The sequence below is a fragment of the Astatotilapia calliptera genome, chromosome 17 (genome assembly GCF_964374335.1).
Source record: "Astatotilapia calliptera chromosome 17, fAstCal68.1, whole genome shotgun sequence".
NCBI classification, from domain to species: Eukaryota; Metazoa; Chordata; class Actinopteri; order Cichliformes; family Cichlidae; genus Astatotilapia; species Astatotilapia calliptera.
Genome location: NC_137438.1, coordinates 27050775 through 27078013, shown reverse-complemented (window position 1 = coordinate 27078013; position 27239 = coordinate 27050775). Strand labels below are relative to the sequence as shown.

General features: G+C 38.8%; 1 protein-coding gene across 6 annotated transcripts; it reads right to left on the bottom strand.

Annotated features, from left to right (window-relative positions):
• Window positions 1-915: 915 nt before the first annotated feature.
• pacsin2 (protein kinase C and casein kinase substrate in neurons 2) lies at window positions 916-25968 on the bottom strand. 6 transcript variants are annotated; one of them, XM_080291796.1, is made up of 12 exons: window positions 25815-25968; window positions 12573-12664; window positions 12158-12314; window positions 11651-11886; window positions 9646-9801; window positions 9307-9482; window positions 9081-9201; window positions 8193-8240; window positions 7305-7435; window positions 4364-4495; window positions 3096-3277; window positions 916-2630 (listed from the first exon to the last, which is right to left on the bottom strand). In XM_080291796.1, exons 2-12 carry the CDS (start codon window positions 12627-12629, stop codon window positions 2518-2520), a joined length of 1509 nt encoding a protein of 502 aa, XP_080147922.1. In that variant the 5' UTR covers window positions 12630-12664; window positions 25815-25968; the 3' UTR covers window positions 916-2517. The 6 variants fall into 6 exon arrangements, with proteins under 6 accessions (XP_080147922.1, XP_080147923.1, XP_080147924.1 ...); XM_080291797.1 differs by lacking the exon at window positions 25815-25968 and adding an exon at window positions 17097-17235; XM_080291798.1 differs by lacking the exon at window positions 4364-4495.
• Between the last annotated feature and the right edge of the window lie 1271 nt (window positions 25969-27239).

The window sequence follows — 27239 nt, the reverse complement described above, 5'->3', positions numbered from 1 at the left end:
ATATGTGTGTTAGATGTTTTATATTGATTCTTATGAGGGAATACAATAACACTTTTTTTAAACTGTTATCGAGTTGCTCTGTGGTGTATTGCTTAAAAGGTTATATGTGAAAGGTCACATGTAACTCGGATTACTTGAGTTTCCCCGAGTGTGAGAAGAGACACCCAGACCCAGGGGGTCCCAAGCTAGTGTATAGAAAAATGGGAGGGTAGCCAGCTAAATCCTGTGCCAAATGAAATATGCAGATCTATCTGCTGTGGTGACAACTTGGGAAATAAGGGAGCAGCTCAAGTTACCTTTCACTTTATATCTAATATATTGTACACACATTAAGTTTTCTTTAAAACCAAACAAAGCAATGCAGTGACTCGGGGCTATACGGCTTTTTAAAAACAAACACACACCCAGTTCCCATTAAAACAATGTCCAATACTTTCTAAGTTTATAACATATCAACATGTGTGTCATATGAAATGTGTCTCTGAAAAGAGATGCGATTTGTGGATGCATGTTTATTGGAAGCCTAAATGATTATCATACCAGCTGAAACACAAGGGAATACACCAGTGTCAAGACTATTTAATGGAGAGAGAGAGAGAGAGAGAGAAAAATAACTTTACTATAAATAGAAACCTGCAGTGTGTGGGAAAACTGCATCCAGTCTAGTTTGTCTTGGATGGATTTGATGCCAAACCTTAAAAACAAAACAGTCAGATTTATCACAGTATCCAACTGCATATTCCAGTTTGTTGACATTTGTTCAACTTTGTTGTATCGTTTAAATCCTCGTCTTGCAGAATAGCATAAGGCTACAACATAAAACTTATTTTACAGTCATATGGTGCCTTGTAAGGATATACCCCCTCAAAGCAAAAAACTATATATTAAAAGAAAAATTACAGCAACAGAAAAGAGTTAGATGCAGTCAAACTTCTTTTAATAAATAAAGCACAATAGTGATCAAATCTGTAACGGTTTGTGTTACCTATTGAAACAGACTCAGTTCTGAGTGTCTTTCAATTCATTGAAGTTATTCAGTGAAAATATAAGAAGAAAATCTGTATATTTTCCCAGTAAATTCATTTATTGTGATGTGGGACAACAATTACAAACCTTTCTGTGCAAGTATAACTGTCACTGCATTTTGCTAGCAACACTCAAACATCTTTCCTCACTGATGTACAAAACAAAACTTTTTCCTCCTCTGCTGTAGCCTGAAGGCATCAAAAGTAATAGTTATTTAATGAATGCTCTTTGTGAACGATGTGCAGTTCATATTTGCAAACTGTGCATTAAGGCTGTGATAGCAATGGCATAGGTCCCAAAGAAAATTAATTTTTCACAAAGCATTTTGTGATCAAAGCAACTCATATGGCCCTCTGAAGGGAAAATATAAATCATATTTACAGATATAGCAGTAACGGTCGATGAACGTTTGCCATAAACATTCAGTTAATGTACAAACTGATTCTCCATCACAACATTTCAGCATCAGAACAACAGAAGCACTTGTGGCATCATAAATTAAGAATTTCCTGCACATCATCCAATCAGAATGTTTGATTTGTTCTAATATTAATGTATATGCAATACAATATTCAATTGTGTTTTTATTGCTAGAACATGAAATCTAAATCAAACAAAATATTCTCCCATAACCTGGCATGTGACAAGAATCGAGAACTGAACTTAGAAGATTCAAGTGAGAAACTTTCAGTGTTGCATGAAAAATATCTACAATCATCAGAAAGGTATGTGAGAAAGGGAGTGGGGTCAGTGGACGCAGTAAAAGTGAACAATCCATGAGTAAAAACAAATACATTCAGCTGCAGTCACTAAAGGAAGTCTACCCATGAATAAAGGTAACTGAGGACCTTTACCATTCCTTTGAAAAACTAACAACAACCACAACGGTTACAAACTGAATGGGGAAAAAATCAAAACCCTGAAAGAAATGAGAGAATATAAACACTAATTTAAAATGAAGTTCATGAATCTCACAATTCAGGCCAAATAATAAAAAACATCTATGGACTGGATTCTTTCAGGAGAAATGCAAGTACTGGTTATAAAAAAGGTTCAATTCCCTTGGTGAATTAAAAACGGGCTTGCATATCAAGGCTGTGTTTCGCATGCAAGACTATTTGTAAGATCGTAATCTCAGTGATTTTTTTTTTTTTTTTTTTTAATGATCCAAATTCACACATTTCATTCAGTCTTATCCAATATGTACTTGAATAGCTATTTCTGTAACAGCATAAATGGGATTCTAAGTAACATCTTACACCAACAGCAAGTCTTCTTGGATCTTCCTGAAATCTTCTGGAAACTTGCAGTTAGTTTCCAACAGTGTCCACGGGTAAGAAATGACTAAAGTGGTCCTCCTAAGCTCTACAAACCCTTCTCTTCTGTCTTCCACCAACTCCAATCCAGTCATCACAAACAAGGAAAAGAGGGCTGAAAATAAGAGCCTGTCAAGTTTCATAAAACACATTCGTTTCTATCTGTGGCGATTCATTACTGGATGTCTTCCACATAGTTAGCAGGATAGAGGCCCGTTTGTCCATCCTTGAGCCTGCCTTTGCACCAGCCCTGATCATCTTCTTCACCTATTTTGGTAAATTCATCACCTGGAAATGGGGAGAGAGAAATCTTAATCAATCTTAATCTACGTACATATACAGAAGTCATTTTAATTTTAAAGGTTAAAAAAAAGGGGGGGGAAAAAGAAAAGAAAAAAAGAATCAAGTCAGTTTACAGCATCAGCGTCAAATATGCAGCTAAATTTTTTTGAGCAGAACCAAGGTCACCAGAACGCAATCTAATAATGGGGATGCAACTTTAGGATGTGGTTAAACAGAGTTGCATCATGGAAGTATGCATCTCCAGCAACTATATCAATATGGACTCAAATCTTTTAGGGCCCTTTCTAGCACCTTGTTGAATCAATGCCATGAAGAATTAAGGCAGCCCTGAAGACAAAGGGAGGTTCAACTCTAAGATGTACCCTAAGGTCATAGGTGTACATTACTGAAATCATAATCTCCTTCACAAATGATTGCTTGAGGCCAAACTGACCCCTTTTAGTCATGTACCTGCTTTGAAGCTCAGCTCATCCTGCTCCTGTCCCTCATAGTCGTAGAGAGCTTTGACAGGCACAGATACAACAGGAGAGGCCGGCTCTTCCTCGAATGGATTACCCTCACCATTGGTGGAGAAAGGGTTACCACCTGTGTCCTCATCCGACCAGTCTGGAGTCTTCTCCGTACTGCTTGCACTGGACAGACAGACCAACCACATAGTAAAACCCTGGTATTTTGCCTCACAAGTCAAAGAAAAACCGTCAAGGCAGGTGGAAAGAGTTTGGTTAGGGCAAAAAAAGAAAAAAAAAAGAAAAAAAAAAGGGGGGGGGGCGGGGGGGAATAAAACAAATACAGTACAGTGGAAACCCAAAAGCATAAAATAGGCCTCTCCAAATGCAGGGAAAAACAAAAAACAAAAAAACTCCTTTTGGGTCAGTCTAAACAACTGCAAGACTAAAAAGCAAGCATTTGGTTGACGCAGGATAAATGATTTCAAAATTGCTTATATGCCACTGACAACAAGAACTTGAAGTCTATGGAGACGAGAGAGAAATAATAGGGGGCAAAGCAAAAAAAAAAAAAAAAAAGAAAGAAAGAAAGAAAAACCATCAACGCGACATGTAAGAAAAACAAAAACCGAAGCACAACAAGATGAAGCAAGACAAATCACAATTGTCAACGCATGATTGGAGTTTAACTCTGACCAGGAGAGGGAGCCACCTAAACATCAGAAGGAACTTGGCAGGCAAAGCTGAAAAAAACAAAACCAACAAGAATAATTTACAGTCAGACCAGTTTATGGTTTCAAGGCTATTTTTGGATCCCTCCACCCATTAGGTACAACTGTTATTCAAATGAATAAAAGTTGATACACAAAACTTACTCATTTTGTTTTAAAGAGCCTTTAAATTATCAGCTGGCACAAAAAAAAAAAAAAAAAAAAAAAAAAGGAAACAGAAAGACCAATTTCAAATATCCAGATCTGACTGTAAGAGAGAAACAATGCATTTCCACAGCAGAAGCATGCGCCTCCATGCGCATACACTTAACGTTCTGCAAGACATGAAACTGTTAGGGATGAAGAAAAGACACAGGCTTTGTGTGCAATGCCATTCAATGACCATGCAGAGCCACAACATGACACCTGAGGAAGGAGAGAATAAAAAGTAGTGGGAAGAAACCAAGAAAAGGAAAATGCACGAGACGCGACACCAACGACGCTCCACATAGCAAAGGTAGAAACAGAAAAAGCTGCAGGTGAGCGTTTCCGGTTCACCAACGTTTTTATTTCCTCTTTATTCACAACGGTGTTGTTGACTGTGATCTCCTGCTCCACGGCAGTCTCCCCCACTTCATCGTCATCTTCGTCAAACGGGTTCGTGCCCGCAGGTGCAGCTTTTGGTACAGTCAGGCTGACAACATGGGACACAGTGAGAGATTGTTGACAAGCATGCATACAGAGTCACACCTGGGATTTAAAAAACAAACAAACCCCAAGTTATGCATAACAGGAAGCAGAAGAAGATTGGATCATTGACCCATTCGATATTTTAGTCCAAAAGGAAACTAAAGGGCTATTGCTGTGATGGACTGACAGCCTATCCATGGTGTACCGAGCTTCTCGCTCAGCGACAGCTGGGATGGGATTTAAGTTCATAAGCATGTAAGAAAATGGTTGGGCAAATGAACATGTGTCCAGTGAGGTAACAACTTGAAGTTCATCAGCACATCACACAAGTTAAAGTTGTCCTATCAGCCTTTCACTAAACCCCTCAACCCAACAGTGAGAATCCAAACAAAACAAAGCTGGTCTTGCACAACATCATGGATTTCCCAGCAGGTTCCAGTAGTGTGCATGTAACTATAATGAGCTCTTACAGTCAGACTCGAATCTTTTACGCCATTCTCTGGATTGAAATGAGTTTAGACATCAGTTTAAGTATCCAACCCCAAACAAGGCCAGGCATAGTCAAAGACCGTCTAATGAAGTAAATATTCAAAACTGAGTTAGACAAAAGTCATTGAGCAAAGAGTTGTACAGAAGACTGTGCAAAGTCCCTCCAACAATGTGGGCTTTACTCTATTTTTAAAAAGATGGGAAAATACTGACAGCACTCAAGAAGCAACTTTTTCTGTAAGACTTCCCATCACTGAATCATGTTTTCCACCATCTTAAAAAAAAAAAAAAAAAAAAAAAAAGATACGCTTGTGCACCTGCTTTTTCAGCAGGGCCGTCTGACGGTTTTCCCGTCATGGGCTACATTTTCTAAAGCCTGATAATAGAGTGTATGAGTCTAGATGAAACACAGGCAAGCTCAAAAGGTTATTTTAGAATTTAATCAGGTCATAGAATTAGTCAGCTGAAGGTTAGAGATTTCTGCCTCTGTTGCACATTTAGCAACAGCAAGAGAGGTGGGGCTATAACTGTAGGTTTAAGGACAGCTGGAAGACCCAGTAATTTTCATATTTATATGAAAGAGTGACATCAACAAAGCATGAAACTAAACAGACAGAAAGAGCATTCTAGTGAGACTTGTTTTTCACTAATAAGTGCTGCATGTCATAATTATCACAAAGCTATCAAAAACATCAGTGAGCCCCTCCCTGAGCCCTTAATTGCCAGCTGTGGGTTGTTTAGGTGTAAAAACCCTGTGAAGAAGTCACATGAGGGTTGTTTACTTCCTATTATTGTGATTGTGTTTCAAGGAGCAAAAAACCAGAAGAAGGCCTGTATCAGAGGAAACAAGACTCCTACTCCCTGTTTATAGAAACATTTACAGAAGCAGTTATCAGTTGGCCCCAAGTACAGAAATGTGAACGCCTTTGTTTGCATAGTCATGCTATGCTCTCCGAGTTAAGCCTGTGGCATTATTACAGCAAACACTTCTGCAGTGGGAGTCTGGTACAGTGTAACTTAGCTGACTGAAACCATCCAAAGTTGACCTCATAATCATGAATTAAAAGACTTGACATTGCTCCAAGCAAGCTCTAAGAGTTTTAAAATCTGTTTGATTCATGTCTGACACTTCAAATCAAGGACAAAGAGGAAAAAAACAAAAAAAAACAAACAAAAAACCCAACAACAAAGGGAAAGAAAAGACAAATCTGACACCGACTCAAAAACAAGTTTCACCATTATCCAAGTTGTGACTACAGATAGGGATCAGACTTGAAACAAGTACCCATACTCACTGATGTTCAAAAAGAACCAACAATAAGCAGCATATACGGGGGAGTGGCAGCAAGTGCAATGGTAGTGGTCAGAGGCCAAATACTTTCCATGCTTGGCATTCCCTCAATCGGCTCCTCTACACACTCCTCCACAAGTTTTAAATGCACACATCTTCCTGCTTGTTAAGAGCAAACAGCAGGTGTTTGCACATTAAATTGAGAGATTACAAAGCTACAAAGGAATGTGAAGAGTTGAGGCCTCCCAAAACACACAGGCCCATAAAAACCAATCACACACACACACACACAAATCATTTAACCAAGTTTTTATAGAGCGTATCTAAATTAGTCTTTTGTCATCATTTCCATGACTTGTCAAGTCCACAGTACTGTTGCCACGACACAGTTAACAGATGTCTGGGGACAACTACATTCCCATCTTATCGCTTTAGAAAGACTCCTTCATGTTATTAAAAACCGCCAGCCATTTAACTTTGATAGAAGCCTTAAATCCCTTATGTATTTTATTAGATCAATGGAGGATTAACTCCCTTACTATAAACTGAAAGAGGGTTTGTGTCGATATTTTGCTTAAATCTTAAAATGAGTCTGTTAATTACAGTATTAGTTGACATAACATCTTAGCCCACTTGCTTTAAGTACAGATGTCCGATTAATCGACCCTTTTTTCAACTTGTCACTACCAATATGAATGCCTATAAAGCATGTGCGTGGGTTGTATTTTCACAGTACTTTTGGCATGCTTTCAGGTATGCACCAGCAGACTTAGTCTCTTGACGATAACTTTATCCCAACAATCTGTATCAAAATGTTTACTGTTCCCATGGGGACGGCTGCACAACTGAACATCATTCCTGGAGCTTCCCTCATGCAAAGTTTACAGCCATTCCTTAAGAGTAGGATGCCATGCACAGGGTGCAGCAGCGTCTTTGATGTGGTGAGTTTGGATAGATGTGTGTATTAAATCAGATGTTCTATTCTCTGCATGTTTGACAAAGACAGTGAACCAATGAGTTATCAGACATCTACCTGTTGCTGGTTTTGGCAGGCTGAACAGGCTGGTCTGACCCAGCTGGACTAATGCCCGTCAATGTGATGCCCTCTGATGGCTTCTTCTTTTCTCGTCTGCTCAAGGTTCGGTTGAGGTCTATGGACCATTCCTGTTACACATTTAAAAAAATTACGTATTAAAAATTAACCGTACAACTGTGCCAAACTTAGCCAAGTGAAAAGCGTGAATCAACAAGCCCATCAGCTAGTACAGGGAGAACTTAAGCACAGCATCTTAAACACACAGCCCCAGAGTCCCTGATCAGTTCAGCGTTTCTCAAGCTGATCCACTAATTCTCAATTTTAAAACTGTGCATACATGTCTGTTTATATTTGAGTGTGTCAAGGATATACAGACATATGCAGCATCCATATCCCATTGAAAGAAACATCACCAACAAATTTTCCCCCTCAACCAAAGAGGAAGGTTATTACATAATTTTATTCTTCCTTAAAATGGATGCAAGCATAACCTCAGAGCTCCAATTGTTTCTCTAACCCCTCTGATTTATAACTTAAAACCAAAGTCTTCCATGACACAGTATCATGTGACACTGCAGAGTTCACATGAACTGCAGGAATGCCTCAGAGGCTGAAATGACGGGTCAGAGTCCAAAAGTTAGAAAGACGAAAGATAAATTACAGCAATTCTGATATCGAGGAAAAGTAAATGTCAGGAAGCTTGAACCTTTGACTGGCACTGATATTATTCATACATTGTCTGCATATACCACATGAAGTTTTGTCTCAGTTAAGTTTCACTAAGGCAACTTGAGTCAAAGGCACACACAGAATGAGAGAGGGTTAGTGGGAATAAATAGTCTCCCTGTGGCTGCTGTGAGAGAATAGCCCTCATGCAGAACTCACTACAATGGACCATCTCTTAGAGGGACGATGACGAGACCATTCCAAATTCTGTCAAATATGCAGAAAGGAAAGCAGGGGTACAACAGGTTTAATGCAGATAACACTATGTAATCCTAAACCATGTTGCTGAAACAGTTGCATAAACCAAAAAAAAAAAAAAAAAAATCTCCATCTTGCAGGGAAATGAAGACAGTGATGTTTTATTCAGTTTACTTAAATGTGCCATGGATAGCAGTTCTCAGTTGTGTAGAATTTAATCTAAGGGGAGATATATTCCTCTTTAAACCCCCCCCCCAAAAAAGACAAAAAACAAAAAACAAAAACCAACAACCTAAACTTCCAAAAATAAGCACTAGTCAGACAGAAAGTGGAAGAAGTTGGCTCACGGGAACAACTATGCCTGCAAGAGTATTCAGAAACACTAAATTGTATCAGTGGAAGCGCATGCAGCTTTACCCGCAGACAGATCTACTTCCACCTCTGGTGTCTCAATGCCAAGAGTGACAGAAGGCTATAACTCCTGCTTGGGCCAAATGCTTTACTTCCCTTGAAACTTTTTCATTCAGATGTTTTCCCCATTTCTGACCTGTGGTGCTTACAGCTGCACCTCAAGAGTACCCGCAGCTCTTAAGATAAGCTTCCTAAAGTACTTTAATTCATTCTTAAATTACCCTACTGAATAATATATATAACAGCTATTAGTGTATATCATCATCTCATCAAGTCTGGAACAACAACCCACTCTTCAGAGTGACACGAGTCAAACAGAGCATCCGGTTCAGATGTAAAAACTATTTGGAAACCTCTAGCAATTGCTCTCAGAGCTCAACCCTTCCCCTAGCCGATTTACACTCATGCATTAAATAAGTGTGGTCTTTAGTACATTACCTCAAACTGGGGCCAGTTCATTGGCATTCCAGGACCATGATTGGACCGGAACCATTTTAGGTCCTCTTCAGGATCGGTGCCAGAGATTGTGTCTTCCAGTGTGTGGTAAACTCCCTGATATCTACAATGACAAAGGGCAAGGGATACACTTAAAGTGCAACTATTCAAAGCTCCAACTTCTCCCACATCTGTGTCTTTCTGAAAGGGATGTTATGTCATTTCTGACCTGTGATTGGTTGAGAGGTCCAGGTGCTGCTTAACCTCCAGCAGCACCTCTTTGAAAAATTGAATGCGCTTGTCTTCAAACTGCTGGCACTGCTCGAACACTTGCTCCATGTTTTCCATGTACTGAGGGGTCAATTTGTTCAGCTCCTCGATGGATTTCTCATAACGTTCTTTAGTCTGAAAGGTAAGAAGGGAAGAAATGATAAATCACATTTAACAAACAAAAACTCACGCAGATTCCCACATTCAGCTAAGGGGGGGGGGGGGGGGGGGGACACAACACAAAATGTCTTCCCAGTTACAAGCCTCCCTCTTAGTCTCTTGCCACAGGAAACTGTACCTTCTGGACCTCTTGCTGACACTTTTCCACCTTTTCCTGGAGTTTCTTTTGGGCTTCAGGGTTATTGTTGCTCTCGAGTTTGCTGTTAGTCTCCCTGCTGGCTGCAAGCTTCTCTTCTTTACAAGCAGTGTGGTAGGCCTTCTTCAAAGTCTCTACCTGCAGGTTTGATGGTTAAAGTAAAATTAAGGAAATGACACAAGTCGTGTGTAACCAGGTAACTTGAAACAGTGTGAGGAAGTGTGGAAAGAATTGTTAACACTGGTATCTGAAGATATAACCACCTCTTTACCCAGCCTTAATTTGTGTGAAAACTTTCAGTGAAGTATGTAAGCAAACAACATTTGTTATGCTTTCCAAAATGTTCAAGTGGCTGCCTTCACATTTATGTGAAACTGATGACCGCACTTGTTCACCGAAAAAGCTGAACTTTTTAATGTCATTTGTAATCATTACGCTAGATGGCTCAAAACAACAAGAGCCAGCCCTAATTTTTAAGTTATAACAGACATTTGTGTGTTTTCCCTTTTCTGAATAGAAAAAAAAATATTTAATGTCCACAAAAACAAAACAAGAAGGCTCGGGCCTATGAATAAAATACTTCATAGTCAGTTTAGAAGGCAGGTCCGATACTGACACAATACTCACTTCCCCCATGTCAGCTAGCCAGTTAATTACCCCCCATTTTCTCTCTGCCATTCATCGCTTGTCCTTGCCCATCTGGTCAATCAATAAATCTCCATCACAAAACAGTTTTGCTCAATGACAGGCCAGGATGTCACCATCCCCTGTGACATCATACTCACAGGAAGTAGTGGGAGCCTGAAGGTTGCAACATGCCCGGTCATAAATATGCCCAGGAAGAAGGGGGGGGGTAAGGTTCCAACAAGTAAACAGGCTAAAATAAAAGTAGCAGTAGGAAATACATAGACCTCATTTTCAACCAAAGGAGTCTCCCTCTGTGCCCTCACCATTTCCTTTCCTATGCCTGGCAGTAACCTTCAAAATCAACACTAACCAGATACAACTGTGCTTGTGCTCTGGTGTTGTTTAAGACATTGTTTGCTCTTCTTTCCATGACTACCACTGAGTCAGTAAAATGTATTCATGAGAACTGAGGGGTAAAATTTATAGCTGTGATCAGCAAGATGATAAATGACTTCCTTGCTTTAGATAAGATGGCAAAACTGGAAAGCTTGCTAAGCACCAAACAGTTTATCAACATGTGCTAACTGTATCAGAATTGTGCAGCCAAAGTCCTGAAACAGACAAAAGGACTCGCTCGATTTTATCAACTGAATTTTAAGACAACAAAATCCACCGAGTGCATTTCATTTTTGACCCACAGACCATAGAAGGTGAATGACATTAACAAATTAAAGTGAAAATGAGCAAAATAATAGCCATCACTTTAAGTTGAGAAATTTTACTCTGCCCTATCCAACTTCAAAGAGGCACAATTGAATAAACTACCAGAGGGATACTGCTGAATGCCATATGAGTCATAAGAAAGACTGTCCTTCCTCAGCAACAAAGGTGTGTTAACACCCTGTTTTTGGTCATCTGACATGCAACCATGGTTGCATATAAAAACCAAAAAGTTAAAAATGAACTTCACAAGAGAAATGACGTTCTCTGACTGCTGAGATCTTGTGATAAATATAGCAGTTTTTAAAATTGAGTAATTAAGTACTTCCACCTCTTGAGATAGTCACCCTTAAAATTTCCTTTTTGTGACATTCCTTGTTTGGTAGCTTGTTAGCCTGTCTTTTCAGGCTACAGACCATACAACCAGAGGATGAAATTTAAAATGAGAACAAAGTGATGTTTGTGCCAGACTAAAATTTGTAAAGCCCAATTTTGATTTGCAATCCTCAAATGTGAAGCCTTACCTAAATGTTTAGTTCTAGAGTAAAGCTGACGCTGCTCATGATTTATTAAAGCTAAACTACATTTTTCCTAACTCACATCAAATGTCCTGAGCTCATGAGAAGTTTGAAATTCACACCTCTTTGAGTTTCTTGGCCCAGGGTTTTTGAGCCTTGCGGAAGCCATCTTCAGTCTCTTTAGTCTCTTTGAAGCCACCGATCATCTGTTTGTGGAAGGACTCTCTCTGCCAGTTCTTCAGCTTCTCATAGTCTTCTCCCATCAATGCTGCTTTCACCTCCATGTGAAGCTCGCTCACCTTCTCTGCCTCAGTACACAGAGCAGCCCACGCTCGCTCCAGCGTGCCATATTGAGGTCCTGACGGCAGAGTTATTGAGAAAATTCACGCTTCGATTCAACTTGAGCTCAAATTTCCCATTGTTGATGATGAATCAGCACATTGTTCTGGGTGATAAATATATTAGAAAGATTAAGATGCTACAATAATTATAATTTATTGTAGGTTTTTCACCCAAAGAGCCTTTAGGCAACTGAACCGGCACAGTACAAACTACACTCAATTTACTTAAGACAAAGCAAAATCTTTATGTATATAAAAAAAAATTAACTATGTACAATTTAATCTTACCTTTCTCTACAAGTTGCCGCCAGCGCTTCCCCCATTCTGTGAGCTGCTGTGCGTAGGCCTTTTCAATACGCGCCCGCTCATGAATGCAGTTCATGAGATCTGTGCAGAGCCGACTACCATCGTCTATCCGTTTCACGGTGCGCTTGTAGTTTCCAACCTGCAAACCAGAAAATAAAACTTGATGGATATACAGAAAGAAAGAAAAAACCCACACAAACTACAGTGCTTGTTTTCTATTAAAGGGCTTTCTTTTGGAGAGCAGTTACACCCCTCCCAAGAATGATTTAGAGCATAATTATATTATAATTGATCCTCAATCGTTTGCTTGAGTTGAGCCATTTAAAAAAAAAAAAAAAAAAGTGTAAATAACCAAGTTACAAACTGTAGAACAGAGGAAAGATTTAATGCATCTCACCTCCCAGAAGCTGTCACTGGAGACATCAATCATGGAGTCATCATAGGTGCCTGACATGGCTGCTGCCCAAAGCTACACTTAGTGTGTGGGTCCTAGAGAAAACGCATGCAAAAATTAAAAGTCAGAATATCCATGTTATGAGCACAAACCACACTCCATTTAAAAAGGTCCAAGGCTTTTTACAATCAGTCTAGTTCACATGTTATTACAGTAACTTTCTGTTTCACAAATGTGTGGGGGGGAGACAAGCTGATGTTCATAAACCAAAAGGAGGAAGGGAAACATTTTAAACACTCAAATTTGTCTTCCCTCCATGCATTACAAAACCACCAAGAAAACAGCATTTAGTCAACATCACTGTTCTGTCACAAAATTCCACAGAGACTACAGCTGTGTTCAGACGCAGATAAGATGTGAAAGATAAAAGGTTCAGAAGAGCAGTTCAGACAGATGCAGAGTGTGTGATCTGGTTCGATAATCTTGGCCAGCAGGTGGGTCCCCCACGCCCCCACCAGCACATATGACAAGTTGAAACCACAGCGGCTACTCACAGAACACTGAGTCTCTATTATCGCAGAAAAAGAAACCATCAAGAGGCGCACAGCGGGCAGCTTCCGTTTCCTCCAGACTAGTACGACAGTCTTTGCTCTGTTACTCCTTGAGTCCTCGCATCCAGCATTTCAAACTCAAAAGCCTCAAAAAACAGGCAGTTTATTCTTCCCTTCACTCCTCTCTGCTAAATTTCCCACTCCTCTCCTTCCTCTCATCCTCATCAACTTGGAGGCCCTTTTCATTCTAGTATCTCATATACATTTTCAGATCAGAGTTGAATCTAACCGATGTCAGCTGACAGTTTGCAAGTATCAACAGGATGCAAATGTTTCTCAAATGGGCACTTCAAAGTGTATTTGAACTTTCACCCAGCAAATTCTGTGCTCAGCTACACTTAGAGCAGAAGTAATTTGAAGTTTTTAATAATGCTCAGATGCTGAGGTAGTAAAGTCAAATGTGGCTTCAATAAAAACATAGCAAATTAAAGCGTTCATGTTCTACCTCTATTTTTTTTAAGATCTGTAACTTAAAAAACAAAACTACACACTTTTAGATGCATTCACACCCACAGTGAGTTTAGCAGTTTTATCAAAGTCTTGTAAAACTCCTCCAGTAGTCACTTTTACTTTAAAAAAAAAAAAAAAAAAAAAAAAATCAACTTATAAATCTAACAATTCTCACCCCCAATTGAGAGCTGTCCACTTCCGACTGGATCACACAAGATTCAATTTAGTGCCAAGTATGAACACACTGGGCCCCTTTCAGCTGTGCGAGACAGTGAGAAGATGAGGCCCACTGCTCTGTGGGTCTGTTCATCAATGGTCAGTGGCCCATGGCCTCCAGGGCAGGACTTGGACAGAGGGTAGTATTGTGGTGTCCACAGGCCAGGGAGGCAAATGAACAATTTTCTCTTAAACTGTGAAGTTATGTCGGTCTAACAGCCAATACACACACTCAGAAGAAACTATGCAACAACAGATGGTGTGCCACCATTTCTATACATTTTTTCTTTTTAAGAAAAAAAAAGAAAAAAAAAAGGGGTGAACTTTAATTTTCTCATAAATGACAGCTTTAATAAGCTGTAGTTGTGGAGCATTTTGTCTGCATCAAAAAGTTAGTCCAGTTATAACACCATTCCTGACTCAGTTTATTGTTGTTAAACGGGTTACTTCTCTAAATAAGAGCACCATTTCAATTTCATTATTTGTGCATGTAAGCTACACACTATATAGAGAATCAGAGAAAACAACAATACTGAGTCAAAAATGAGCAAAATGGGTCCCTTTTAAGTTAACAAACACCACACACCCTGTTCAGTCATCATACACTTTTGAACCAATGATGGGTGGAGAAGGGGAACTAACCTTGAGCTCTAACATAACTGACTTGACTGATTAGACGTGACCGTATAGTGCAAAATTCACAATTTTCTTTGTAGACCATCCTTCATAAGAAATCATGTAAGAGGTATAGATGATCAAAATCTCAAAAGAGACAAGCCAGAAGAATGTAAATGATGAGCATGTGATCATTAAACTTCAAACAGATACCTCTTCATAACAAAATTAATTAGAGCCAATTTCCAAGAATTAAGGGGCATGTGCAATCCTGTTGTCCTATCCCTCCTACCAGCCGTTTCAAACAGTGGACTACACAACACAAGCTACTTGTGTGGGTGACAGGAAGAGAAAAAAAACAAACAAAACAAAAACGCCCAAACAAAAACAAAGGTGATGTCAAGGGGCAAGGACATTTGAAACCAGCAAGAAAATTCAACAGAAACCTCTAATAACATCATAATGACCTAATATGAGTAAACCAATAACAACCGTAGTAATACACATACACATTTCTGTTTTGCTACTCATGGGAGGGGATGAAACTGAGAATATGACTTTGCCTTTACAAGATACATAAACATCAACATTTTGAGATGTGTTCATGTGCTTGGGGATATGAAAACTCAGTTTAAACTACATACTTATATTCTCAGGATACAAATATGTTTGAGCTAGGGCTGCTCGATTATGGCAAAAATGATAATCACGATTATTTTCACTGAAATTGAGATCACGATTATTTGACGATATTTATTTCGTCCGCCAGAGCTTATATTATTTTTTTTTTACATGCTGTAGTGCCATTTGTGGGAGCATTTCAAGTTGCTATACATCAATACAACTGTTATAGCCCATATTTTAAAAATGTGTATGCATTAAGTCCATAGTAACTACATTAATTGCAAAAAAGTGCAATAAACTACAAAAAAATTGAAAATCGTTTTTGTTTTTACATATATTTCTACTTGGAGAAATTTAAGAGGTTTATCCCTCAAAACTTTAAATACAAAAAAGTTGCAAAAAATAGTTTACAACAACAACAGGAAATTTATTTTGAGTGTCTTCATAGTTTTATTTTTGGAGATACAGCAATTTTTATATACTGCAGGAAAAACAAAAAAACAATCCTATGATGCAAATTTGCAAAGAATGTGCATGTGCATCAAAATAAACTATTTCCAGCAGTGCAATTCGAGTTCTAAGGCCTACAAGTAAAAAACTACATTTTCCGCAAAAACGACGTCACTTGCGATAGTTCGTGTTGACGTCTTGTTCAATGTGGGAAGTTCATGATCGGAAGCGTGTTTCTGGAATATTATGTTTTTGTTCCTGCAAGCTCTTTTTATGCAATTTTTGCAAAGCTATATGTGGAAGGAAACCGTGACCGAGGACAAGCTGATGGCATAAGAAGTAAGTACAACTCCTCTGGTTTCATATGGAAAAAAATTTATTGTGCTAGCTTAGCGTTCAGGTTCTACAGGGATTTAAAAATAGTTACACAAAACGAGCATGCTGCTCTGACGGGCTTTAAAGGTTTAACAATAACAATGTATCCGGTTGTTCAGTCCGACGTCACTAGCAGTGTCTGGGTCTAAACTCCGCTGCGGGTCCATATATCAAACGATCACTGTGGCATTACTGAGAGTTGAAAAACTGTCTAAAGTCTTTCATCTTTAATAAAATGATTAGTGTTCTGCTCTACCAGGTGTAACAACTGAGTTTAACATCCAGGCATCCAAGAAAACGGAATTTATGACATTTAACGGAGTTAGAAGTTAGCAGGATGTTAACTCGCTAGCTTCTATCTAAATACAATATAGCATGTCCCTGACTGCGGGGTTTTGGAAACAAATTAAAACGTACAGCTCTGTTATCACTTCCAACATAAATGAAGACAGAAAACTAAACAGCAGTGACGTTTGTAGGGTTACTGAAGTTGGGCTAGCTGGTATATAATGATGTGCTACGTGACCGCTAGCGACACAGCTATGTTAGCATAATATAAACAAGCTAACCTTTTTTTCCACTCGATAAAAGTTAACGTGAGTGTTCTCGGTGGTCAGGAACAAATGTAATCGCATGGCAGGATGCTGTAAAAGGACCAAACTTCAGCCAGGAGAACAACTGAGATAATCCATCCACAATACGAGGTTAGTCATTCATATACTGCTGCATGGGCTGGACTGTAGTTACATCCTAAGGTTTTAAAAACTGAGCTTAAATAAATGATTAGCGGTAATAAAAGCCGAGGAGGTCAACAGGGATCACTGACTGTTTTAGGAGCTTTTTGAGATCAAATAGAAGAAAATACATAACATTAAACATGTTAACAACACAAAAGCCATATTAAACGCAGACTACTTTAGACCCGGAAGTAGGATTCGTCGCGTCATCACTGAACAACCGGATTGAATAATGACTTTAAAAAAATAATATAAAATGGTGTGCAAATACTGATAACAGTGCAAATGTTTGCAATATAAGAAATAAATGAAAAATGTGAACTTTGCAGTGTTGCTCTGTGGTGCAGCTACGACACCATAGCAAAGTTTACACACTGTGTCTACTTGATCCACGTCTGACTCCGCGAAGCCATAATGTTTCCACACCACTTAAGTTTTTTTTTTTTTACCTCTCTTTTCAACCAACGGCAGTCCACTCCTCTCCAAATAACTTCTGCTTAGCTTTCCGAGTTTCCCTCGGGTCCTCTTGTTGTGACGCGTGTTCGAAATGCAGAGCAGTGCGCTTGATTTGCCACATGGAGCAGCGCGAGTGTAAAGCATGAGGGAGGGGCTAATAATCGGCTCAGTCATTTTTAATGATCGTTGAAAGCCCAGATGTAATCGTGATTAAAATTCGATTAATTGAGCAGCCCTAGTTTGAGCAGGTGATTGTTCTAGTAGCTACATTCAAAATAAACAAGGATGAATAGGACAATCTGTTACACACTTAAAAGAAACTTAAATCGCCACAAAGACTGAATTCCTATATAGGAAAACCTCTGCACACCCTTGGCTCTGAAGGACATTGTGTGGACTGTGCTAAACAATTGAACACAGCTTGAGCCAGAACTGTAAACAATGGTGTTGACTAAGCTGGGGTCTGAAGTCCACTCAGTCTGTCACTGTAGGAGAACGCTGGAAATTTCAACACTATGCTGCTATGCCCAAGCAAAAAAAAACAACAACACTTAAATATGCGGAAACTAAAGTCAAGAGTGTTTATCGTTTAAATTTGAATTGAATAAAAATGACAAGTGTCTTTCTAAATGTATGATTTAATCAAGACTATAGACTGCCTTAGATTACAGGCTTAGAAATTGCATAATCACTGAAGTCTGATAAGTGTATGTACTAACCACAGTGGAATTTAATTGCTGACAATAGCCTTAAGATAGAAGTGAACAAATACATTCCTCAGTGCCTGACTGAGCCATGGCATGTTAAGTAAATTCCCACACTGTCACTACTCGAACCCATTTTGCAAAAAACACACCAAAGAGCTGTTCTACGAATTGAGTTCAACACAGCCAGGCTTTCTTCGAGTTAGCTGGACTGACAAAACCCCAAACAGATAACAGTATCTTGATAGCGGTTATCAACTTTCTTTGCCAACCCTGGCTCTCCAAGTGCCCACATGAAAGGGTGAGTTTGACACATCATTTCCCTTTTTTGCCACATCAAAGACTCAAGTTCTACACTGAACGATACTGCATACTTCCAAAGAAAGGGGCAAATATACCAACACAGAAGATGCTGCATAAAATCAAGAATCTTTGAATGGAGAAAAAAAATAAATAAAAAAAATAAAAATTCCAGCATCGTTTTTCCAGGTTCAAAGAACTCTCTGGTGCGTGTTTATGTACACAAGTAGATAACTAGGGCAATAAGTCTTTAACTTTAATTGAAATCTATGCATTGTCTTTTTTGGGCTATTTGTTAAAGAAAATTTATTTTATGCTTGAGTAAAGCAAGTCCCATCATAATGAAAATATAATCCTATTGATTTAATTTTGCTTTCAGGAAAGACCAAAACCTTGCTTGAGGATGCATTGGGAGGGTTTGGTACCAATAGTTCTGTATGCAAGAAAAACCAGGCCAATGTGATGCACAGTTTGCACTATGATAACTTTACAACAGATTCCTTTGGTGCTACAGTTTTGCAGGCTGGAGATCTTATATTAATAATCATAATTCTATAATAAGCTGAATGTTACTGAAGTCTGAGTCAGATAAAGTGGAAATTACAGCAGACTTTACACTGGAAAAGGTTATGTGGTCAGCATAGGTTGCTATGGCGCTCTTCCCAGGTTAAAACAGAACCACCTTCATTACACTGAAAGACTTGACATAACTCGCTAACCCATTAATCTTGCTTTGTAATACACTTGTCAGGCTGTCTGTTTGGAAAGTAGTATTAGTGGTTTCTTTTGTGAATGGTTTAAAAAGCAGACTCCGAATAGGGTGAGCACGACCTGATGAGGTATAGTTTACCTCTGCTTAAGTGTTGAAACAAACAGTAAAACAGGACAGGTTGAGCATATGATGTTATTGAAAATAATAATAATAAAATCATCTTCCTTAAAATCATATTGTTTTAAATAGATATGAGTAGTATAAAGCGAGCTCAAGTCTGTTCAATACTCTTATATGAATGACATTAACTTCTAAAACAGTTTACTGTTATTTTAGCTGCTGTTGTAACAGTTCTAAGGTTGTAAAGGTTCAAGGATGTATTCACAGACTACCACATATCTTTAGGCATATATGTATAATTATTAGGAGGAGGAAGAAGAAGAGGAAGAAAAAAAAAAAAGACTCATCTATTACTGTGTTCAACATTTTTAGTCTTTATTATAGCTGGATTTGCTTTCCTTCATGGGGCTTTCCATGATAATCTCATTAGTTTCCAGCTGTGCTGATTTATAATTTCTCCGCATTGGGCATAACATAATGTCAAAATGTGACATTTTGTCATTATGTAGGACACAGGGATAACTGATAAATGCTGTGCATTCCCTCAAAAACAGGACATCGACCAGTGCTGATGAATGGCAAAAGATGACCATTTTATTAAAAGCACATGAACACTTACTGTAGTATGCTGGCAAGAAGTGAGAAAGCCTGAGTCACGTCTGTAAAAAGACACGAGCTCCCAGTGACTTCTGCAAATGGTGGGAAAGACTGCTAAGCAAAACACACCCTTTACCAAGGGCATATTCCTTTCCATAAGCTATCAATAGACAGACTTCTCATTGCATGTTTATGTTCCTCAGAGTGCCCTGCAGACTGTCACAGATAATAATGAATGAAGCAGAAAAGCAGGAAACAACAGGACGTACGCACCACAGAAATGAGCACATATATACAGCCGACAGGCGCACACATGCCTAAAGCAGTCTTTATATCAGTGGTTGAGAAACATAATCAGAACACCAGATGATACAAAGCAAGTGGTTTGATGAGGATTTGTGATACGATGGCCATTTTCAGTAAAACATTTAATAGTGAAACACAGATATTGCTCCATTCATGTGACATAATCTCATTCTGCCTCCATCTAAATGCATTCAGTAATTGGAGGTATGCTGATGACTTCTGTGTCAGTTTTTGTTGCCTGACAAATACATGTTAGTCTGGATATCTGCCAGTATAAGCAAGAACCCACAACTTATAAAATGAAATGAAAAGGCACATCCACATTTGCTATATTTTTTCCTCAGATAAGATTTGCAAGAATTTTTGAATGGGCCACTAATGACTCCAGGATTGATAGATATTTAACTGCCTGCAAACTGGGCTGCCACGATTAGTCGACTAATCACGGTTACGTTGACTATCAAAATTGTCGACAACAAATGTAATAGTCGGCGCGTCGTTTAAAGCCTTGTAAGATCCTAAAAGACGCACGAGTTAGTAGGATTTAAGAGTGTAATAACGGACTGAAACAGAAGATGCCAGCATTGCATGTACAAGGATGCCAGCTGCCATTAAACCCTGAAGTAGAAGAAGCAACTCAGTTTTCGTAGCTGTGTCCAAATTCAGGCCGCATCCTTTGGAGGCCGATTACGTTACAGCAGCGTGACGAAGGCTTCCCAAATTCGAAGACGCCTCCAACTGCGTTCTTCATTTCCTCAGCGTAGCTCAACCCCCAACCCATCCCAGGAATCATAGCGCGGCCCAGCCAATTCCAGTTTCCAACAATGGCGGCAGCTACTTAGTTCTAATATTACTTTTTCTGGGTCACAAAATAAACTTTTAAGATATTTTCAGGCGAGAATGTAGCTGTGCAAATATCTGATCGGTTTATCAAGACATCACATATTTGCAAAAGTGCTCTGACGTTTTCGGAGAAATCTCTTACCCACCAGCTGGCTAGCTAGCTGGGGGGTTTAAGTGGTCACTCGAGCCAGCGAGAACACCGGACTCTCGGCAAATCGTTTTCAAACCCCCCGCGGACTTTCGCTACTCAGGTTAAACATGATATATCAGTGACTTAGATAACTTAAAACTGTTATTGTTTGGCTTTTTTTTTAGCGTTTTATTTGTTCCTGAGTAAATCGGTCTTGCTGAGATTAAAGTTATAGTTTTCCCACAGCTGAATAAACATCAAACAGAAAACTGATTAAACGGAACTGTGAGATGGTCGAGAATTTACTCCAGTGTCCTGTTATATTTTAGATAGCAAGGAGCAGACGGCTGAGTTTATTAAACTCCACTGAGACAATCTGCAAATTTTATTAAAAGTTTAATAAACTATCATCTTGTCTTTATTAAACACTTCAAGCTGTAAGCTAATGGTAGTTATACAAATCCAGACGCATGCTGGTGCAATAAGCTGTATGTTTTACGTCCAATGGATGCATGATCTTATTAGTCGACTAGTCGCAAAAAATAATCGGTGACTAGTCGACTATCAAAATAATCGTTTGTGGCAGCCTTACTGCAAACCATAAGAGGTAAAAGAACCAGGAAATTGATTAGTTGTGAAGCTATGATACTTTTTTATGTGGAGGGTAGACTAAATGTTTGAGCAACTTCAACCATTTTCATACATGACATACACAAAACAATGCAAAAAATGAAATATGTGCTGAAAGCTAATCACATGGAAGTTACTTACCAGAGCAAGGGTGATTTTTTTTTTGGTTTTGCATGTTTCCATTTTACTTTATTGTAGTACAAAGCAGCTGCAATCTCTGTGGTGGAGAGTGCAGCTGAGCTGATCTATCCCTTCAATATTGCACTTTCACTGCAGGGCATTGTTTAATACCAACTGTGCTAAAGAAGGAGGGAAAAAAAAGAAAAAAAAACTTGTGCACTCAGGAGTAGTAGTAGTATCCACCAAAAAATAAAAATAAATAAAATCACAGGCCATGACCTTTAATATCTATCACTCTCAGTCAACTCTGCCCTCCTTTCCTCACATGAGCTCAACAGCTGCTCTTAAAGGAATATGCCTTTCCAGAACAGCATCTGTGGCCCTTACAGACATCACTGGTAGAACTTAACTATAGTTAAGAAGCCTCAGATCTCTACACAATGAAACCGCTGGTCCGTCAACACCCAGCCTCGACATCACTGATCAGTCCCCCTGTTGCTCAGTGGACAAGGATAAACAATGGCATTTGTTCCACAATTTCAGGCACTTTCCACTCTGTATGCCAGCAGCATGGAGAGAAACATAATGGAGGGAAATCCAGTATTACATGAAAGGGAAAGAGGAGATTGTTACATCACCACCAGGCATGTTTTCCTGTGGAAGCCCCAGTCTTGCATTATGAGCAGTATGCAAAGTCTTCAGCAAAGTAGGGCTGCCACAAACAATTATTTTGATAGTCGACTAGTCACCGATTATTTTTGCAATTAGTCGACTAATCAGATCATTGGACGTAAAACGTACAGCTTACTGCACAAGCATTCATCTGCCCTTATAGAACTATCATTAGCTTACAGCTTTAAGTGCGTAAGGTATGTGCCAACTAAAAATAAAGACAAGATTAGTTTAATAAATTTTAATGAAATTTACAGATTGTTTCGGTGAAGTTTAATAAACTCCATGCTATCTAAAATATAACGGGACACCGGAGTATATTCTCCAGCATCTCACACTTTTGATAATCAGTTTTCTGCTTGACATTTATTCAGCTGTGTAAAAACTATAACTTGATTTCTCAGCCAAACCGATTTACTCAGGAACAAATAAAATACTAAAAAAAGCCAAACAATAACATTTTTAAGTTATCTAAGTGACTTATATATGTTTAACCTGAGTAGCGACAGACGGCAGTGGGTTTGAAAACGATTTGCCGGGAGTCCAGTGTTCTCACGGGCTCTAGTGAGCCTTGCCCCCGGCTAGCTATCGAGCTAGTGGGTAACAGACGTCTCAGAAAACGTCGGAGCGCTTTTGAAAATGTGGTGTCTTGGTAAACTGAGCAGATATTTGAGGTTTACACAGCTACATTCTCGCCTAAATATACGTTAAACGTTTATTTTGTGACCCAGAAAGAATAATAAGAGTAATATTAAAACTAACTAGCTGCCGCCATTGTTGGAAACTGAGCTGGGCTGCGCTATGAATTCTGGGACACCGCTTCTTCTTCTTCTTCGGGGTTTAACGGCAGCTGGCATCCTTGTATATGCAGTGCTGCCATCTTCTGTTTCAGTCCGTTATTACACTCTTAAATCCTACTACTTATTCCTGCGTCTTTTGTGATCTTACAAAGCTTCAAATGACGCGTCGACTATTAAATCAGTCGTCTACGATTTTGATAGTTGACGTAATCGTGACTAGTCGACTAATCGTGGCAGCCCTACAGCAAAGAACCGCAAACAAGTAATCTACCAACTGTTACAAATCAATTTCTTATCCTTATTTTTGTTTATAAAAGTGGATTGGCATAAAAGAAGCAATACTTATTTTTTGTACTTTACATACTGTTATTAGTGTTGTTGATATAACAATATATATCGGATGACAATATAAAAACAGCTATCATTTCATTTTACGTTTGTTTCGTGGTGTCGGAAAATAAACTGTTTATGGCAATATTTTCTCATCGTTTTGATGGTCATTCTAGTGGCTATATTAATTTCTTAAACTTCTCTCTTTCTCTTATATTTTATATAACCACACTATGGATGGACAAGCGTCTGTTTTTATGCGTTGTGGTTAGCAACAACGAAGGTAACACCATCACGTGTCCGCTTGTTTATGTTCCACATAAACCTTTCACAATAAAGCTCAAGATCCTGTTGAGACTTTTCAAAATAAACTGAATCACGTGAAAGAGCAGATTTACGGATGAGAAGTAAAACAAAAAACAAAACCTTAGACTCAAACCTTAGAGGCTTTTCCCCGCAGCACGCTGTGTAATAAATACTCACAAAAAACAAAAACAAACAAAAACGGCAGCTGTTACAACTTATGTCTAAAAATTTATAATTTCATGCATCTGTTAAAACACTTGATTCCAGCTACATGACGCACAGCTGGAAACACTTCCATAAGTCGAGCTGCCCGAGATTCACAGAATTTACAGAAAGTGTTACATTTTTGTGATTTATATCGTTATCGGGACGATAGAATTCTTATATCGGGATATGAGATTTTGGTCATATCGCACACCCCTAACTGTTATAATGGCAAATGCTCATGCAGTGGGTTGTTTTTCCTGCTTCTTCCTATACATCACGTCAGAGAGTGGATAGCACTAATACGGTAATTTCAGGCACCATCCAGGTGTTCATAGAAGCCCCAAATCTTCTGTTTCCAAGGGGAAGCTAAAGAGAAGAAGGCTGGTATAAAGGGAGACAGAAAGAACTCTTTTGTTAAACTGTAATAAGAAGTCCTAATCTAAAATAAATAAGGATTATGTTGAACTGAATTAGGTCTGGGCAATTAATTCAATTTAAAACTCAATTATCTACCAGTTACGAACACAATATTTACATTCACTGCTTGAGTCAAGAGGACCAAAAGAAAGCCTTCAGTCAAAAAACACCAATGTAAAAGTCCTCTTGGGCACAGATTTTATGCCCAAGTAAATGCAAATGCTACTTAGAGAAAAAATAAAGTTACTTTTCTTTAACCAACCCTGGAAAGCCCAAATATATTTGGTGGCCACCAAAACTTCTTATTTAGAGGAAAAACAGCTGCACAAAACACCCATCATGATGTCGAGGAGCACAAGAGTAAGAGACTGTGAAAACACGGGGGAGTTTGGTTATGAGATGAACTCAGTAGCAAATTATTTATTTATTCTAGTTCTAGTAAAGATAGTCTCATCAAGTGTTGCAGGCCCATAGTCATTTAACTTCTTCGTGGGAATACACCAACAACAGTACCTCAAAATGCAGTGAAGTGTCCTCAGCCTGAATTGGAACACCCATTCTAAGTTTAGCTTGGTTATGTGAAGGTCCAATCATTTTGGATGTCTTCCCCCCCCCATAAAAAAAGGAACCAGGTGCATTTTCACTACTGCTTTACCCTGACAACAAAACTACACATACAAAACACAAGGACCTCAAATCTCCGCCTTAGTATCCATCTCTAAATTCTCCTGCTACATGATGACTGATAACTTCCACTCATTCATGGTTAATGTCATGACCATTAGGTGTTTTGTTATAGTCAGTCCCCAAAGCTCTGAGCAATATAGACACAGACTGTCGGGATATGTGCAGCACAGGAGTTGAGGAGGGCAGAACTTGGCAGCCAGATGACACTGCAGCAAACTGAGCAGAGCAGATCAAGAGGGCATGTGTCAGAGCTCAGACAAACATACCAATCTATTAGTTTCCACTGAAAATGTTAAAATTATGTAATGCTGCGAGCACAGCGTGCAAGCTAGGAGGTTATCTTTACTTGCGAAACCTGCCCCGCCCTTTACCACTTCAGCTCCAAACTCGCATTACAAAAACGTGAGAACAGTTGAGGTGAAACAGCTTAAAGCAGCTGACCGACTCTGCTTTATAACAATAACATCAAATCCCACATAAATCACGGTGACATTTAGTACATTACCACTTAACTGTGCTGGCTTAAGTCTTACTACAGGTCCCCGGAATATCCAAGTTACTGCAACCGTGATAATAGTCAGTGGTGAACTAGTTCAACTTCACTTTTACAGTCCATGACACACCTGAAACCACTTTAGCGCTACCATTATCTGACCTTTCCCACGACTAAATACCGGTTCTCGTGTTTGTAAAGCCAACTTCCTTCAAGTGCGAATTAATAAAGTTAGCCCTCAGTTAGCTCCAACATTAGCGAATAAGCCACAGCCCCTTCAGTTAGTAAATGTAAGTTAGTAATAGAGCACAACATAAAAGTATCTATGTAAACTTACCTTAAACTGGTCCTATTGAGGATTTATGATCTAATGAAGCGTTACTGGTCCCAGTGGTACCAATTTACAAATCTTTTCGCCGTTTTTCTGCTCAGCAGCGGCACCATGGATCAACTGACTGAAATAGCCGTGTCAGTTATAAGCAGACGACCCTGCACATCCGGTCAAGATTTTCACAATAAGACTGCGAGGACAGGCGATGACGTATATATAACGCCAAGCAGAGTTTCACAGAGATCATAGAGCTGAAGGAGACTGCTTGAATTAAATTACACACTTTATTGAGCAAACAGCTCATGTGAGATCTTTAAAACAATTAAATAATGAAATGCATAACAAAAAAGTCCTTTTTTTGTTTTCCATAAATAATGTTTGAATTTACAGCTTTCGCTTGAAAATATTTGTGCTCATATGTTTGCAACTTTTAACAAAAACAAGTTTTTTTTTGGCAAATAAAATAAGTATGTAAACAAATTTTATGGTTATAGCATATTCAAAACAAAGGTGCTATACCATAAAACACACCACAACAATACAAATAAATAATAATAAATATTAGATTTAAACAGCACACTATCATGGTATTTACATAAAATTATACAAGAGACTGTCATCCAGCCACAGTTCCAATGATCAGCCACTTCCAAAATCTTCATATAAAGTATGTCTTCAGATTAAAGAGAAACACTGCAAGTAAATCATGGTCATGGTGGTAATGTATTCTATGTTTCTCTCTCTCTCTCTCTCTCTCTTTCCCTCATATATGTATATGGAGGATTTTTCATTTATGTATATATTTTTTAAATGATTTACTCCAAAAATATTTTTATACAGGTTTAAAATACATTTTAATTAATGAAATGGCAAAAAGAAAAAAAAGAAAAGACACTTGGCCTTAACTGTATGTGGACCAATAGGGCGAGTCAACCCTCAAAGGCTTATTTTAAACCAGAAAAAAATTACTTGTGGCCTCATTATAATATTGCACTTGTAATCTGAAGAAACTAATCTGGAAAAAAATGTTTAGCAGAGATGAATTCTGTTTAGGCAACCTAAGTGGTGCATTTGTTTCTCGATATTCTCGGTGTCACACACTTTATTTTGAAATCACATGACTTCCGATGCTGGACTAGTCAAGATAGATTTTCTTATGCAAACGAGCGAGACGCGCATTCTGACGTCACATTCCCCAGAAAACTTTTTTAGATTACTATTTATGAAAAGTTAGTAGTTCCCACTGTGAGGTCTGTGGCGCTCCAGACCATGTCATCTGAAAACAATAGATACGGAGGTACAAAGAGCCAACAATATAGCACATCTACTGCTGTTTGGGGTAATTTTGGGGGGGGACTCTAATTAAATCTCACCAGATATGAGAACTGGGTGCTGCTGGCCTCTGTTCCTATGTATCGCTGCTGACGATAT

What these genes read in the sequence shown, in the direction of transcription:
- pacsin2 (XM_080291796.1), bottom strand. Translation starts at nt 12,629, where the DNA reads ATGTCAGGCACCTATGATGACTCCATGATTGATGTCTCCAGTGACAGC. An exon ending in GGGCCAAGAAACTCAAAGAG is followed by an intron (nt 9,802 to 11,650) that starts GTGTGAATTTCA and finishes TCAAACCTGCAG; the next exon opens with GTAGAGACTTTGAAGAAGGC. An exon ending in TGAGCTGAGCTTCAAAGCAG is followed by an intron (nt 2,631 to 3,095) that starts GTACATGACTAA and finishes CCCCATTTCCAG; the next exon opens with GTGATGAATTTACCAAAATA.